This window comes from Pempheris klunzingeri, chromosome 9 (assembly GCF_042242105.1).
Source record: "Pempheris klunzingeri isolate RE-2024b chromosome 9, fPemKlu1.hap1, whole genome shotgun sequence".
Classification (NCBI taxonomy): domain Eukaryota; kingdom Metazoa; phylum Chordata; class Actinopteri; order Acropomatiformes; family Pempheridae; genus Pempheris; species Pempheris klunzingeri.
The window spans coordinates 18,056,362-18,070,983 of NC_092020.1; the positions used below are offsets into that span (position 1 = coordinate 18,056,362).

The 14,622-nt window shown below is 42.4% G+C and overlaps 1 protein-coding gene across 2 annotated transcripts in view; it reads left to right on the forward strand.

Moving 5' to 3' along the window:
- pcdh19 (protocadherin 19) overlaps positions 1-14,622 on the forward strand; it is a 53,751-nt gene that overhangs the window by 24,718 nt on the left and 14,411 nt on the right. For both annotated transcript variants that reach the window (XM_070837467.1, XM_070837468.1), the window contains exons 3-4: positions 4,441-4,499; positions 6,279-6,451. In XM_070837467.1, the coding sequence (XP_070693568.1) occupies positions 4,441-4,499; positions 6,279-6,451 (232 nt within the window). The remainder of the gene's footprint in view (positions 1-4,440; positions 4,500-6,278; positions 6,452-14,622) is intronic.

Consider the following 14,622-nt stretch of genomic DNA (forward strand, 5'->3'; position numbering starts at 1 on the left):
GAGCAAACCAGGATATGACACTGACCATCCTTCATCCGGTGAAGTTTTTACTCTAATTTCCTCCTCTCTCTTCATTTTTTCATCCATCACTACTCTTTCAACTTTACATCAACCAAACCTGGCAGGATAACGAAGCCTTTTTTATTTTATAATTGCAGCTGGCTTGCCCTGTAAACCCCCTGGATCTCTTTCTCCTCATCTCTTCCTTTAGCAATGGGATATCAATAACAAGGCACATTATGTGTAGCGTTTCCTTCCGGGACCGAGGGGAGCCCGTGAGGGAGCTGCCGCAACAATAACCGAAGACTAAGGCACAACCTCAGACTGCTCAAACACAGAATGAAGCAGCAAAATTTGATCTGACAGTTTTAATTGATTCTGTCTCGTCTGTTGTTCTGTATGTTTAAACTATGCATTTTAGTGTGGCAGTAAGAGCATTTTGTGTCCACAACAAGCGTGGCATGTTTTTTGTCAGCTAAATTGATGACATTAAAGAACGTCCATGACAGACACGAAACATCCACTTCTTATCAATTTTTCTTCTTTTAGAATGCTCAGTTTTTATTAAGAAACAATCTTGTACAACCTGCCCCATCCTGCTTAAATATCTTCTGTTTTTAAGCACCTTAAACCATCTTTAATAGATACTGTTTATGTCCAATGTTACTTTTGGTGTTCAGCCAAAGGTACAGCCTGACGAATATTTTCAAAATTGCAGTATTCTGGTTTCATTTCGGTCCTTTTTTTGCAAACTGTAAATGGAAAAGAAAAACGAAATAATGCCTATACATTTAATCACTGAGAAAGAAATCGATTGCTAATGGCATTCTTTTATGCATCCCCTTTTCAAAACAACATTATTAGTGCATGTTGCTGCATCTGTCCATATTTATCTAGCCTGCTTCCGTGTTTAAATGTTATACTGTGCTGTATCAGCCTGGATAATACATACAGTAGGGCAGCTGTGTGACATTTTTTTCTCTCTTTTTCTCCCCTATCTCTGTGACATCTGCTGAACTTGTCGGGTGTTTACTGGTGTAACAACTGGTGTCTTCACACCCCCACCCCTCCTCTTCTCTCTGGTGCTCCCCATGCCCCCACACAATGAATACACTTGCATCCAGACTACAGAACCAATTGTCACGCTGGGAGGAAGGCAAATCAAATCTTACGGCAGCAACTAGGCGAGGAGATTGCTTTTCCTCTCAGTGGCAGAGAAGCGAGCCCATCGTCCCTGTGCCTCAGGTTTTACTGGAGAGAAAGAAGCAAAGGGTGAAAAGGGGAAAGCTACTGGGCTGCTGCAGCTGGACCACAAGTCTCCCGCAGGTCAAGTCTCACCCATTTCTTTCCATCTTCACCTCCTCTCCCTCTCTCTACTCTCTTTCCACTTCCCTCCCCACTCATCCTGACACTACCTATCAGTCACCCAGCGACACCGGGGACTACATTCCTTCCTCCAGTCCACCAGATGAAACGGAACAATAATTATGGGGATAGAGTGGCTCTGGCCGCCAAACTGGGGCCGTTCAGATCACAACAACACATTGTCCAACCTGATTAAGGAGCCATTTGTGGCGTCCTTGCTGTAGTTAAGCAGTCCTCATCCTCTTGCCTGAAACTTGACCTCCCAGCAAGATCTATTGACATATCTTCCAATTTGAGGTCGGTCAGAAATGTGGGGGCAGACATTACATTTCTTTACAGGAAGCCTTGGCTAATGCATCTGATTCATCCTCAGAATAGGCACTCTTGAGTGACTATTCGGCACCCAAGGTTTTGCCCTCACATGTTTGGTGTTTGTTTATTCCCACTGACAATTTGATAAATAGAGGAAATGTGGTTATCTCCACTGCATCCTTTGATTAATGACCTGCAGACAGAGGAAGAAATAGTGAAGCAAAAGCACTGAATGCTTGAATACTATGAGTGTCTTTTGGATGTACCTACTACACACTTAAGCTCCATGTAAAAACCCTGAGAGAGAATTGCATTATGGAAAGTACAGTTCCATTTCTGGACTGGAACAGCTTGTGAGCAGGGGCATACTGCCTTCCTCTCCAGGCCGTGTTCACACAGGACCTGCCATCCAAACCAATTACAGGCTGCAGCCAGAGTGACATTCACAAGAAATTTTCTATCTTGTCTTTTAAATGAAGTTTTCCCCTTGTTACTCATGCCTTGCATTTTCATTAGTCTCTCACTGGATGCGCAGCCACTGTAGAAGATGAGGCAGTTTAATTTGTGTTCACTGGGGCCAAAGTGGAACGCAGGTGGAACACAAAACATATGCATACACACTACATGTTTGCTATCGCATAGAGACATTATTGATCTATAATGGTGATCCAATGAAGTTTTATAAATCTGTAAATCATTTAAGGGAAAGATAAAACACCACATATATGTTTCTAAAAATGTGGCATCATTTATGAATGAATTGGATATGTGTTAATCTTTAATTAATGGTTAATCTGACTTGCAGTATGTTGCCACTGCCGTTACCTTTGATATTTAATGGAGTCAAGCTGAACGGGAACAAAAGGAGTCAGGGGTAATACAAGAGAACAAACATGGTGTGATCCAAATTAAGGGCTAATAATAAATTGTTAATTAAATTCCTTTTTATGAATTATCTTCTCTATAGTAATGAGTTAAAGTTTAATTAGGGGTAAATGGTAACAAGGAGAGGGAATGATGCTAACCTTCAGCGCAAACACATTGCATCATAATTTAGAAAACCCCAGTCATAGGCTTGCCCTTGCATTGTTGCTTATCATTATACAACAGTCCTCTAAAAATAATTAGGAGGATAGGAGGTGAGATGGCAAACGACAGTTTATCTTTTAATGATTGAACGTAGACCTATGGACTTTTGAAAATCTAGAAAGACAACTACACCATATACACTGTCTTCAAAGCCGTGACAAAATGGCAAAACTGTGCTACCAAGATTGTAAAGAAAAAAGGACTTTGTAGCATATGTGTTTTGTACCATTTAAAAGCTCTCATACATTTTTCATGGACTGCAGACAGGTCATGGGAGCTATTTGCTGGAGGTGAATGCCACACAGTGGCTGCTGTGATCTGCAATAATCACTCTTATTTATTCATGTGTTTATTTATTTATTTATTTATCTTCATTTCAAAAGAGATCCAAGAAGAGTGGAACTAATGTCTGACATTACCGCTCAGACTTGTGGTTGTGGTTTCACTTCCACACAGACGCTGACAAAGTTCAGAATGTTCAACCCCATTACCATCTAATAAGGGGAGTGTTCGCACATTGGCCCACTTTAATCCAAATCTGTTTGGTCTCCATGTATGACAGCTGTGCAGGGTCGCTGCTATCTCACCAGCAGGCCTCTGTTGAATGTGTAGCTCACTTGATAATCAGCAATCGTGCTCCGGCGCCTGCATTAACCTTCTTATCATAGGGGTAACTGTTTTTTTTTCAACTGGGCTTTGATATCAGTACTGTATACTTCCCTCGGAAGTCAGCCATTGACTCTCAGCTTTTATCTGGATACAGTATCTGCGTTGTGGAATTTTAAGTGAAGGTTCTGCTTTCTTTCTGCAGAAAACACCTGCATCTTATCAAACTTTGTCGAAAGGGTCATATCCTGGCTTTTCACAGGACTGGGAAAGTCCTTTGAGAGGCTTTGATACCCTTTGGCCCTCTGACATCTTAGAGTGTGAGTAGATGCTTTGCAGACGCAGGAGGGGCTACCTGCTCAGTGTATACTAACTCCTCTGTCCGTGTGCTCCTACTCATCAGACGTTCTCCTTGCTAAATAAATGTTGGAGAAAAAAAATGAATGTAGGATGCCTTTGAACTGTGTTCTCTAATGTGGGTCAGAGATCTATCGTATGCATATTCTGAAAGCCTTTTCATCTGCAGTTGCGGAGTTAAGATTCCCCTGGTACACTCTTAATTTCATCTACTTCTCTTGCAGTTATTTATTTAATATTTCTACATTAATGTCTTCTCAAACATGGTAAAAGTGAAGAGTTCAGAAAAGAAAAAAGGGAAACTTTCCCTCTCCCTCTGTCTGCATGATAGTCTATCCGCCCTAATGACTCCATTTTAAAGACAGTGGGCTGACCAGCAGTTGAAGGAGGCAGCAAGGGATCGAGAGCGGGGAGGGTGAAGAGGAGGAGAGAGGCTGCGCTCACTGCAGCACTCTCCTCGGCTCTCAACTCCCAGTCAGCCTCTCTGTGTGTGTGCTTTGAAAGAGAATAGGAATCAGCCCTTTGAAAGCCGAGGCTGCTCACCGGGGCCTTTGTGTAAAATAACATTTTTACTGAAAGCCAATTACTGGTAACATTATTTTGGTTGCTTCCATTATTAAAAGTACCTCTCTCTGTTGCCCCCCATCATTCCTCAACCACCAACCCCCACCCCACCCACTCACCACCACCCCCTGCATTGCTCTGTTACAGACGGAGAATTATTCCATCGACTCCAGTTACGTGAACAGCAGAGCCCACCTCATTAAAAGGTATGTGTTGATTAAGAATTGTTACCAGCACCTTGTTACCATTGTTATCTGTAATTGTTTTATCTAATGAGTGCACAGCTACAGTTGCAGCAGTTTGCATGTGTTCCTGCATGTTTTTCCATTCAGTATAATTGCAATGGGAGGATAAGATTTTGGGATAAATAGAATTACCCCATAAGGCGTTTAGTAGACACTTGTTGAAATGAGCCACAAACTCATACTTCCAGATTATTAGATTACGCAGAGCAGCAGAATCAGCAAGTAATGATTTTCGTATTCACAGATAACCTTATTACTGTTCTGTGATTTGCTTCATTAGCAACACGTGGCTTGAATTTCATCTGGTTACATCTTAAAACAACTACTCAATGATTAAATGGTATTCAAGAGATTTCTTCCACTGTTCAAGACAACAGTTTCATGAATAGTCAATAATTATGTTCTTCATTTCCATGGGTTAAGAGGTGAAGAATAATTGTTTTCATTGTGCCAAGTATTTCACTCCCCCTGAACCAGGATATTGGAGAGGGTTGCAGGAATGCCGCAGGTTAGGGGGTTAGGATGGAGGGGGGGTCATATAATAATTCCCTCTAGCCAGGTTTTTGTTACCAGACTCACTTCGAAAACTACAATCCTCCCTTTTTACCTGCAGCTATGGAACATTCCAGCCTTTTCTTTTGTTTGAGGCCATCCCTGCCTTTTGAAAACCCATTATGGCAATTTCCCCCCCAAAAGATTCCCTGCATTAATGTAAACAAAGAGCATTCAAGTGTGGGCCTCTGCAGCACACTACAAAGAAATCCCCCCAGGAGCCAGTGAGCCTATGGTCTGGGACAGGTGCAATTACAGTGATAACATCAGAGAGCCAGCATTACCTGCAGTCCTCTCTCCCAGACTAGCAAATGTGAGGCTTGGGCTGGGGAATGCAGCTACCTTGCACTGCCCTTCACTTCCTTTACCTTTCTTTTTGTTTGCGCACATTTGTTTACCCTCATTTTCTCCTCTGGCTAGTCTTTTCTCTCCTCTCTAACCTCTTTTCTGTGCTTATATGAACTCATTCGTATATTTTTTTTTCTTTCCTGCAAGAACACATGTTCATATATTCACCCCTATTTAGTGTTGTTTGTAAAGCAGAATTTGTTCCAGTGGGATGGAAATCAAATGAAGGGAAATCACGCTGTTACTGTGCAGCTGTTGATTGTGCCCCCCACCCCACCCTCTTTATTGACTATGCGCCCCAAACAAGACAGATGCTCAGTTTGTATGCTTCGAGCGTTTCCCACATCCATCCTCCTTCCAGGAATTCCTGATTACTGCAGTATTTGTTTGATTGTAGTGAGTGAGTGCCTCCTGTTTGTTCAGTGCAATGTCCTTGAAGTCAGTGCATCCATCCAGAATGTCCCTGTCTGAAACACCCCGTAGCTGCCATGCTATCTGTGAAGTTGAAAAATGTTCACTCAATCCAAAAGACTCTCACCAGATATAAGCTTTTGTCTTATTTCATGGTTACTGCAAGCGTAGAAGCTTGAGTGACTTCTTGTCGTATTTAGGATTTACAACAGCAACAAAAAAATCGAATTTGTCTGTTTTGAATTAGTGGGAATAGACCACGCAAAAGGGCAAAGAATTCATAGGAAGGACATAGGAAGGGACAGGAGGAGACAGACGGACAGCTCGTCACAAACCATCAGAGACACAGGGACAAAGGAGAGCATGTGAAAGAAGGTGATTTGACAGTTAATCAACATTTCCCTCCTCTTCCTCCTGGCCCCCATGTAGCACATCGACGTTCAAGGACCTGGAGGGGAACAGTCTGAAGGACAGCGGCCACGAGGAGAGCGACCAGACCGACAGTGAACATGATGTCCAGAGAGGACACTATGTTGACACCGCTGTCAATGACGTGCTGAACATGACCGTCCCCCCCAATGTTTGCCAGCTGCCAGACCAAGGTAAGAAAATCTGTGTGCATGTTGTACGTGTGTGCATGTGCTGTGCATGTTGAGAGGATTGTAGCAACCTTTGGAGTGTTTTTTTTTTTTTTTTTTGGCCAGTTTCAAGATGAGACCTTGTGTATTTGTGTGTACGCCTGAGTCTGTTTTTATGCCACCAGAGTATCTTTTAAGGTGCATTATGCCCATTGCGAGCTTCAGATGTGCAAGTATGAATAACATCACAGTTTTTTTTGTCTTTGATGTCCCACTAGAGCAGCTAATGTGAGGGATCTCTGACAGCTAAGGCTACCCTTTGATACTGGCTTAGGCAACATTATTGACTGATAGTAGCCATGTCTGCTCTTGAAGTGGGGCTGACTTCAGATGTGCTTGAATGGCAGCAATTAGGCCCACAAAGGTAGAAGGTGGAAATCTACATATCTCCACGTGCCCTCATCCATTATTCAGTGGGATCATTTAACAGGGAATTAATGTTGATGTTTCATTTCTGACTCACTGTTTAAAAAGACATCCACTTGGTTGGCAGAAGTCAGTGTAAGGGTCATGTTCATTCTTAACTACTGCCAGTCAGACCGAGGAGGAGAGTGGGTCAGCAAGAGGGAGAGAGAATGGAGAAAGCAGGATAAAGCTGTCTGAAGCAGACCAGGATGTTACTATATGCACCTGAGGGTATTTACTGAGCTCAAAGGAAACACCACATGCACAGGTGCTACAGCTCAGCAGAACACGAGAGTCGGCGTGTGTGAAAAACTGCAGACATTTTTGGACTCACATTAGCAATTATATTCTGAGTGAGAAGGAAACACAGGACATTTTATTTCAACAGCATGCGTTTGAGGACAGTGCTCACATATATCCCGTGAAGTATCTGAACTTCACATTTGCACTGTGCTCCAATTTGGGAACTTGTGCCAAATTTAGTTTTTCTTCCCCTCAGTTAACATCAACATAATTTTGGTTCCTTTTTACTAACACTGCCCTAGTGAGGCTGTCTGCTTTCTCACTACTCCACTTTTTTCCTCCTCAGCTCATATAGGGGGGGGGGATTTTAATGAGGAAGAGGCAACAAAAAGGAACCCTACTTTATAGAAATGCATAAAAGGGTGACATTTGTGTGATTCTTTTTATATATATAATTTATTTATCTATTTTTATCAGTGGACTGTGAAGTGTGTGGGTGTGGTTGAAGATGCAGGAATATACATGTGTAGGCTGTCTGATCCTTGCCATATTTAACTAATCAGATTCATTACTTCGAGCAATATGGCTGTTAATGTTGTTTGACTGTGGGAAAATTATAATAACAATGATGCTGGACAACCTACACATTATGTTAATCAAGAATAGAGTCAAATGGATCAGCAGTCAAGGCCAGTCACCATTATTTTATATGATGGCTTAGCTGAGAGATACAGATAGACGCATATAGGGTCAGGAAGTGCGGTGACCATTGGCACAAAAGTGGATGGGGTGTTCCCTCAGCGGCAGTAGACGGTAATGAACAATGAAAAGTGAATTTGCTGACTATTGGTTGCCATCTGAAATTACTTCACAACCCGCAAAAAATTCTGTGCCTTAAAAAATGCATGCTGACAGGTCTGCTTGTAGCGGGATCTCATCATTGCAGACAATTAGAAATGATGTACATGAAGAATATTACAAGTGGGGAGAGCTCTCTGAGGCAGTGCTTTTTTCATTAACACTACCAATGATTGTATCTGTTTCAGCAAAATGGATGCATGCCTCCTGAATGTGTAATGCAGCAACACATTGCTAGTAAACAGAACAAGAGGCTATTTCACAGTGCTGTCCATTCTTTTGACCAGAACGAATAGATGATAACAAACTGTCTGTTTGGAATTACAATTAGATGGTTTGTTATTGGCTTTTTTTTTTTTATTGCAGTCAGCTTTTGGCCAGCAATTTTCCTCAGTAAAGACTTAACAAAATGGCTCCACTGGAATCTTTCCTCCCTTTTGTTTTGAAAGTCAGTCAGCAGCAGTGGTCACACTAGAGAGTAATGAGAGGCTGTTCATAATTATTAAATGAATTGACCAAAGATCCTTACACGTGCAGAAATGTAATGACATAGCAAATGAAATCGTCCCTCTATTACCATCTCAGCGGTCTAATTACATAGTTAAAGGGCATGGTGGGCTGACAGAGATGGGCAGATTCAGCATGACGCACAGTTGGATCTGTCTCTCCTGTTGTATGAGGATTTTACATCATCAGGTTTTTTCAAGCTCCTCAGGAGAACACTAGGCTCCTCTTTTCCCTGCTTCATTTTCCTTTGTGCAAACTGACTTGAGTGCAAAGGCAGAAATAGAGCAGTTGAGGTTTGTATAATATGAGAACAGCGGTGGTTACAGTCATGTGATGATGTGGTTTTACTTTGAGCTCATCTGTCTTAATTGACAACAATGGACACTATCTGCTAGCTCTACTGGGCGAATAGAGGGAATTGTCAGAAAACAAATAGGCATGTTCACTAAACACCCTGCTGCTAAGATGTCTTCTGGGAGTAACTCTGTTGTACAGTGCGCCTCTTCTGCCAGCTAAAGCAGAAAACAAGTTGAGAGACTGCAATTGCCAAAGGACAAACAACACACACAAGCCGAGGAAAGAAGAGCCTTGTTTTTTGTGTTTTTATTGTTCTGTTTTCTTGTGTTGATAAGTGCTGAGAACAAAAGGAAACTGGAAGGGGGGAAGGATGAAGGGTTAAACTCTCGGGCTTTTACAGTGCAAATGTTTACCATTCCCAGTGCCATGTAAAGGTGTTGTTTGCCCCGGAGATGAGCCGTTACCTTTACACAAAGACCCCGCATCCTCATCATCTTGTGGGCTTTCATGTGGGAATCCATTTGTGTGACGAGATTCAGCTGCTAACTAACCCAGCTCTGAATCACAGTGGGCACTTTTCGTTTCCGTATCAATTTAGCAGTTTGTCCATCGGACTTGAGCTTTTTTCTTCAGTGGTTTCAACAACGCTATTCATTATTCCTGCACCAGCCACTACCAAGGTAACTTTCAACGAAGTACTTGTGAAGAGATTTTAGACTTAAATCTGTGCGAATGTCTCTGTCTTGAATGCCTGCCAAGAATCTAAAGAGGCGTGTGTGCTCTTTTTTGAAAATCTGACCTGAAATATCCTCACCCAGTGGATTAGATTAAGGAAGTATCTGAAGAACAAATTACATTAAATCTCTTAAAATCTATAAAGGAAAGGCTATCTTTAACATGTAATAGCTCCCTCATATCTGCCAGCAGAATAAAGATGGATGATATCGCTATAACTAAAAACTGAGAAGGAGAGCAATATAAAATGAATTCTTCTTTATCTTTATAGGCATGTCTGTGAAGTTAGGGGGATTTGGTTGAAATGTGCGACATGCTAGCTTTGGCTCTGTAGAACCATTAGTGTCAAGGGAGAAGCAAGGGAACAGACTCCAAGGGGGCTTGTGACAAAGAGAGCTAAATCTATTTTTTTCGACTTCCTTTGATTGTCATAGCTCACACTTTAATTCCTCCCGGATATGGATGAGCCATGGTTTTAAAGGATTAAGATTCATGTATTGTTAAATCGCTCCAGTTATGTCTGCAGGGGGGAAAGGGAGAGCATGATGCCGCTTTACAGTGTCCGATTTGTGAGTTTAGAGGTTTGTGCTGTTGGTCTTTGAATTATTACCAGGTCAATATGTAAGTGTTCTTCAAAAAAATCTTTTCCTCTTGGCTTATTAGACTCAAAGGGATCCAAGACTGCTCAATTAACCAGAGCAGGGAACAGACCTCTTTTATTTCTGACACATCCCTTGGCCTCCACCACTGGAGAATATCTCTCATCTATCTGTTAGCTCCCTATGGGTGTGTGCCTGAGGCAGGAGCCCAGGAATGGAAGCCCCCTCTGTGGGCCGCAGACTTCTCCATATTCCCTTCTTCCATCAGCAGATCCGCAGGGTTTCACTGTTCCTAATTGATTTCATCTCGCCCCACCTTTTTTCACTCTGTCTCTCTCTCTCTCTCTCTCTTTCCCCCTCTCTCCATATGTCTCTCTCCTCCTTTTCCATCTACTGGCTGCAAACATCTCCCAACTTTGTGCCAGTCAAGCACTTCCCTTCCCCTGTTGAATTAAAGAAAGTGTAAAAGCACCTCACATGTTTCTGCTGCAAACTTGCCCTAAATTCAACACGGGAACATTTCTAGTATGCAGTTCTCTGATCTACTAACGAAAATGCTGACAGGTGTCAGAATCAGGAAGGCAACAGGAACAGGGCTGTGCTGACAACACGAGAGGGGGAGAGAGAGTGTGTGTGAGAGGGAGACAGAGATGGAGAGATGAGCGGAGAGTCTAGTAAGCAGTCTTAGCGAGGGAAAATAAAAAGAGGAAACAATGTCCCTGACAGGTAGAAGTGATTTTTTTTTCATTCGCTCGCTTCCAGATAACTCTGTGAAAGTGCCGTAGGATTTGACTGATTCTCAAACAACATTTGATTGAATTAAGCATCAAAACTCTTCTTGTGATCCGTGCTGGCAACAGCATGTGTTGCGTTATGATATTTTCTGATTAGATTAACATACAAACTCTATATTGGGACCATCCATTTTGATTTGGATTTGCCTAATCTAATGTGTAACCCATGGTGGAGGTAAAATGGCTGACAGTGACAAAGAGCTCAGCGCAATACAAGCATTAAGGACGATAGAGTGCACACACTGCATGCTCAAACACACCAGAGAATGCTCGCAAGCAGGTGTGGTGGGGTCTGTAATGAACAACCAAGATGTAGATTTTGCCTCTGAGATGCAGAGAGAAAGTATAAGGAAATAAAATGTCATCTCAAGCTGTGTCCATCTGTGCTCATCGTTTTATCGTGCTCACATTGACGAATGAAAATGTGTGACTCAGTGAGGTCTCTGGCTCTGTATTATTGAAATTACACCTAAAGTAATAAAACAGAGCTGACCAATATTGATTTTGCACCTGGTAAAATAGACAAGAGACCTTTATCACTTAAAGAGAAGCCTTGAATTTTCTCTTTTCCCTCTTTGTTCTTAAGTATCTCACTGTTAAGCAAGCCGGTCTCAGTACAAACTGCGCTGCTTTTATGTTTGTTCTAAATTGAAAACATTGGCTGTGGCCTCTTGGTAGTGTTTGTTTGCAGTTCTTGCATGAGTAAACCAACATTAAAAAAAAAAATCATGTGTTAGCCCATCCCTTTAGTTCTTTAGTTAATTCCAAGAGGGAATAAGTTAAGAGATGTGAGGAACTTAAACAAACTTGACATGTTTTGATTCTCTTAAGTTTTTACAAGCATTGCCTCTAGCTGCTCTTCCTCAACTGCACACACTTACTCAGACACAAACAAAAATGCATGCAAAAATTCTTCTTCTCCAGCCCAGACTGAGAACATATAGTAATGTTGTAATACTATAATGGCATCCCCTGAACCCTCATTCTGCCAAAGCTCTCCTGAATATACCCAGTGCATTTAATCAGCTCAAGAGGGGACTGCTTATCTTTCTGCACTTGTCATGGATAGCGTATTGAACATATCAGAGAGAGAAATGGGAATAGTTCATTATTTTCTAGGGCTCACAATGAGCCTGATGTATCTCATTGCAGGCCCTCCACTGACAGCTCATTTTCTAGACAATCCTGGCATTCAGTTCACAACGCGGCAGGGCAAGAGGGAGAGACAGAGAGTGCGAGAGAGAGAGAGAGAGAGAGAGGGAGAGAGAGGGAGAGGGAGGAAACATAGAGACTGAGAGAAAATAGGGCTCCGGATCTCCATTGCTTATTCATGACGCTGTGGCATGCTAGGTGTGTTAATAATCTCCGCAGAAACCAAGTGAATCACAGTTGTTTGTTGAACACCTAGCCAAACTGGGCCCCAATCGACAGCAGATGGGAAAACAGGGGGATCAGGATGATCCCAGACAGAGGGAGGGAGATTAAGAACAGGTAATGTGCTGAAGTTGATGGGGGCCGAGTGTGTATTAAAGAGAGAGGGGAGAGTACCTGAATTTTAAATCTGCCTGAGAGTGTGTACACAGTATATGGAGTGTGTGTGTGTGTGTGTGGCTGCAAGTTTGTGTCTTTAAAGGTTAATCAGAGAAGGAGGGAGACAGCGAAAGATAAAGAGAATGTGCAAGAGAGAAATACTATGGACAAGGGGGAAAGGGAGTGAAATTCAAGTAGCAGAGCCATAGCTTTGTCTCCAGTCCACTCGCTTTTTGTGGCTCTGATTGATTCTAGTTCTTGTCTGAGGAACTGAGGCAGCAGCCATTTTTCTTAGCCGCACCAGTGTGTTTTTAATTCTTTGAGGTCACAGTGTGGGCACAACCTCTTCTCCACTGCAATACAAAGCAAGCAATAATAAGACTGGGGGTCAAAACAGAGGGCTGTATGGCTGAGTGGACTAAAGTCCCATTTGTACTTAAATCACACACACCTAACATGCATATGTGTTACTTAACTACTTAGTAATCTTAATAAAATAGATTAAATCAGATGGTTTCACTCATTACATTTTTTAATAGCCACTCTGTCCCTGTCTCTACGTGCCTGCTCACTTGTCCACTTGGCCTGTTTAACGATTAAAACATTCTCACCATTACTGTGTCTTTAATGGGACGAGGATCTTGTACCTCCAGTTTGATGTGGGCTTGCTGCCATGGATTCTAATCTGAACTCAATTTACATTTTACAGTGATAATCTTATCTTGGATGATAAGATGTAAATTCAACATAATGGGAGGTTAACAAAGACAACTCTGCCATGTTGTTCTGTATTTACATCCTACCCACCAAAAAACAGTGCAAGTGCAGAGGCTGTCTCTCACGGCCATAACATGACAGTGAGGCCGAGGCAGATTCTTTTCCCTTCAGAGGTACTGCTAGAGGTTTTCATACGATGTGTCGCTGCGTATCTGTTCTAATATTTCTTGTGAAGCAAGTTACAAAAGGCTGACCTCCCATGGAAAACAACACCATACACCCTTTCAACAAGTGCCTCAAAACTTTTTTACATTCAACTGACATATCACAGCTGGCGTCAATATGACGAGTACAACGAAAGAAGTTGGCTGACATTTTGTAGACCAACAAAGTCTGCAGAGGAAGGATGTAATGAAGTAATAGCAAGTAACGAATGATGTTATTGTTATTGAAAATGGTAATTTGGTGACACTTATGTGGCGTCTTTTAACACTTCAATTTTGCGTTTTAGTGGAAATGAGGAAGCTTGACTGCAGTAGTAATTCTGACTCAAACAGCTGAGAGAAAGATGTCTATTGCAGTGCGCCAGGGGAATGTGACCTCAACTGATTAGCCATTTCCTGCAATGTCGGTATGCTATTTGGGCGCATAACAGTAGAGTTGTCCACCAGAACCACTCTGCCTCTGGGACAGAAAATAACAGATATTATAACTCCAGACCGGATCCTGATCCTCAGGTGACAACTTGAGCTCCTCTCAGAGTCCCTAATACACCGAAAACATGACTTACCACAGCTGTGTTGCTGAAACTGTATGAACATAGACTGATACTATGCGGAGTAAACAACCTGATGAGGACATACTATACACATAGACTAACTCAAAGGAGCCTCAGTGTGTGGCTGGAAGTGGGCAGGTAGTCACCGAGTGACTGCCAAAGCAAGGCTTGTATTACAGGGATCCCAGGATATCAGACACCAGGCGGCCTGTGCTCCCTCCAGGCAGGGCAGAGTCTGGCAGCTGGCCCGTAGCCCAGATAGCTATAATCAGCTCCATTACCTGTAGCACTGACTCCCATTTATGAGCCCTCATGGTGGAACCATACTGCTATACTGCGGGGATTAAGGATGTTGGGAAAATTAGGAAAAGTACAAATAGCATGCAGCCACACATGCTATATCTACACCTGCTGCAGACACATACATTGCACACACATTCATAGCTACGCGCCACACAAACGTGTAGTGAATGGGAATAGATTTTTTGGTCATTATGTGTCTTGGCATGAGGCATTTGTTTTATCTTCTCCCTCTGTGAAAGGAAAGATTAGGAATATACTCTGCTCTGTTTAAGGGGAAAATCAGCTGTCTTCTGACAAGTACATTGTAGCCCGCAGTTTTCTGTCCAGAATACAAAGAGACATTTATCACTGCAGCTGGGGTAAGGGAGG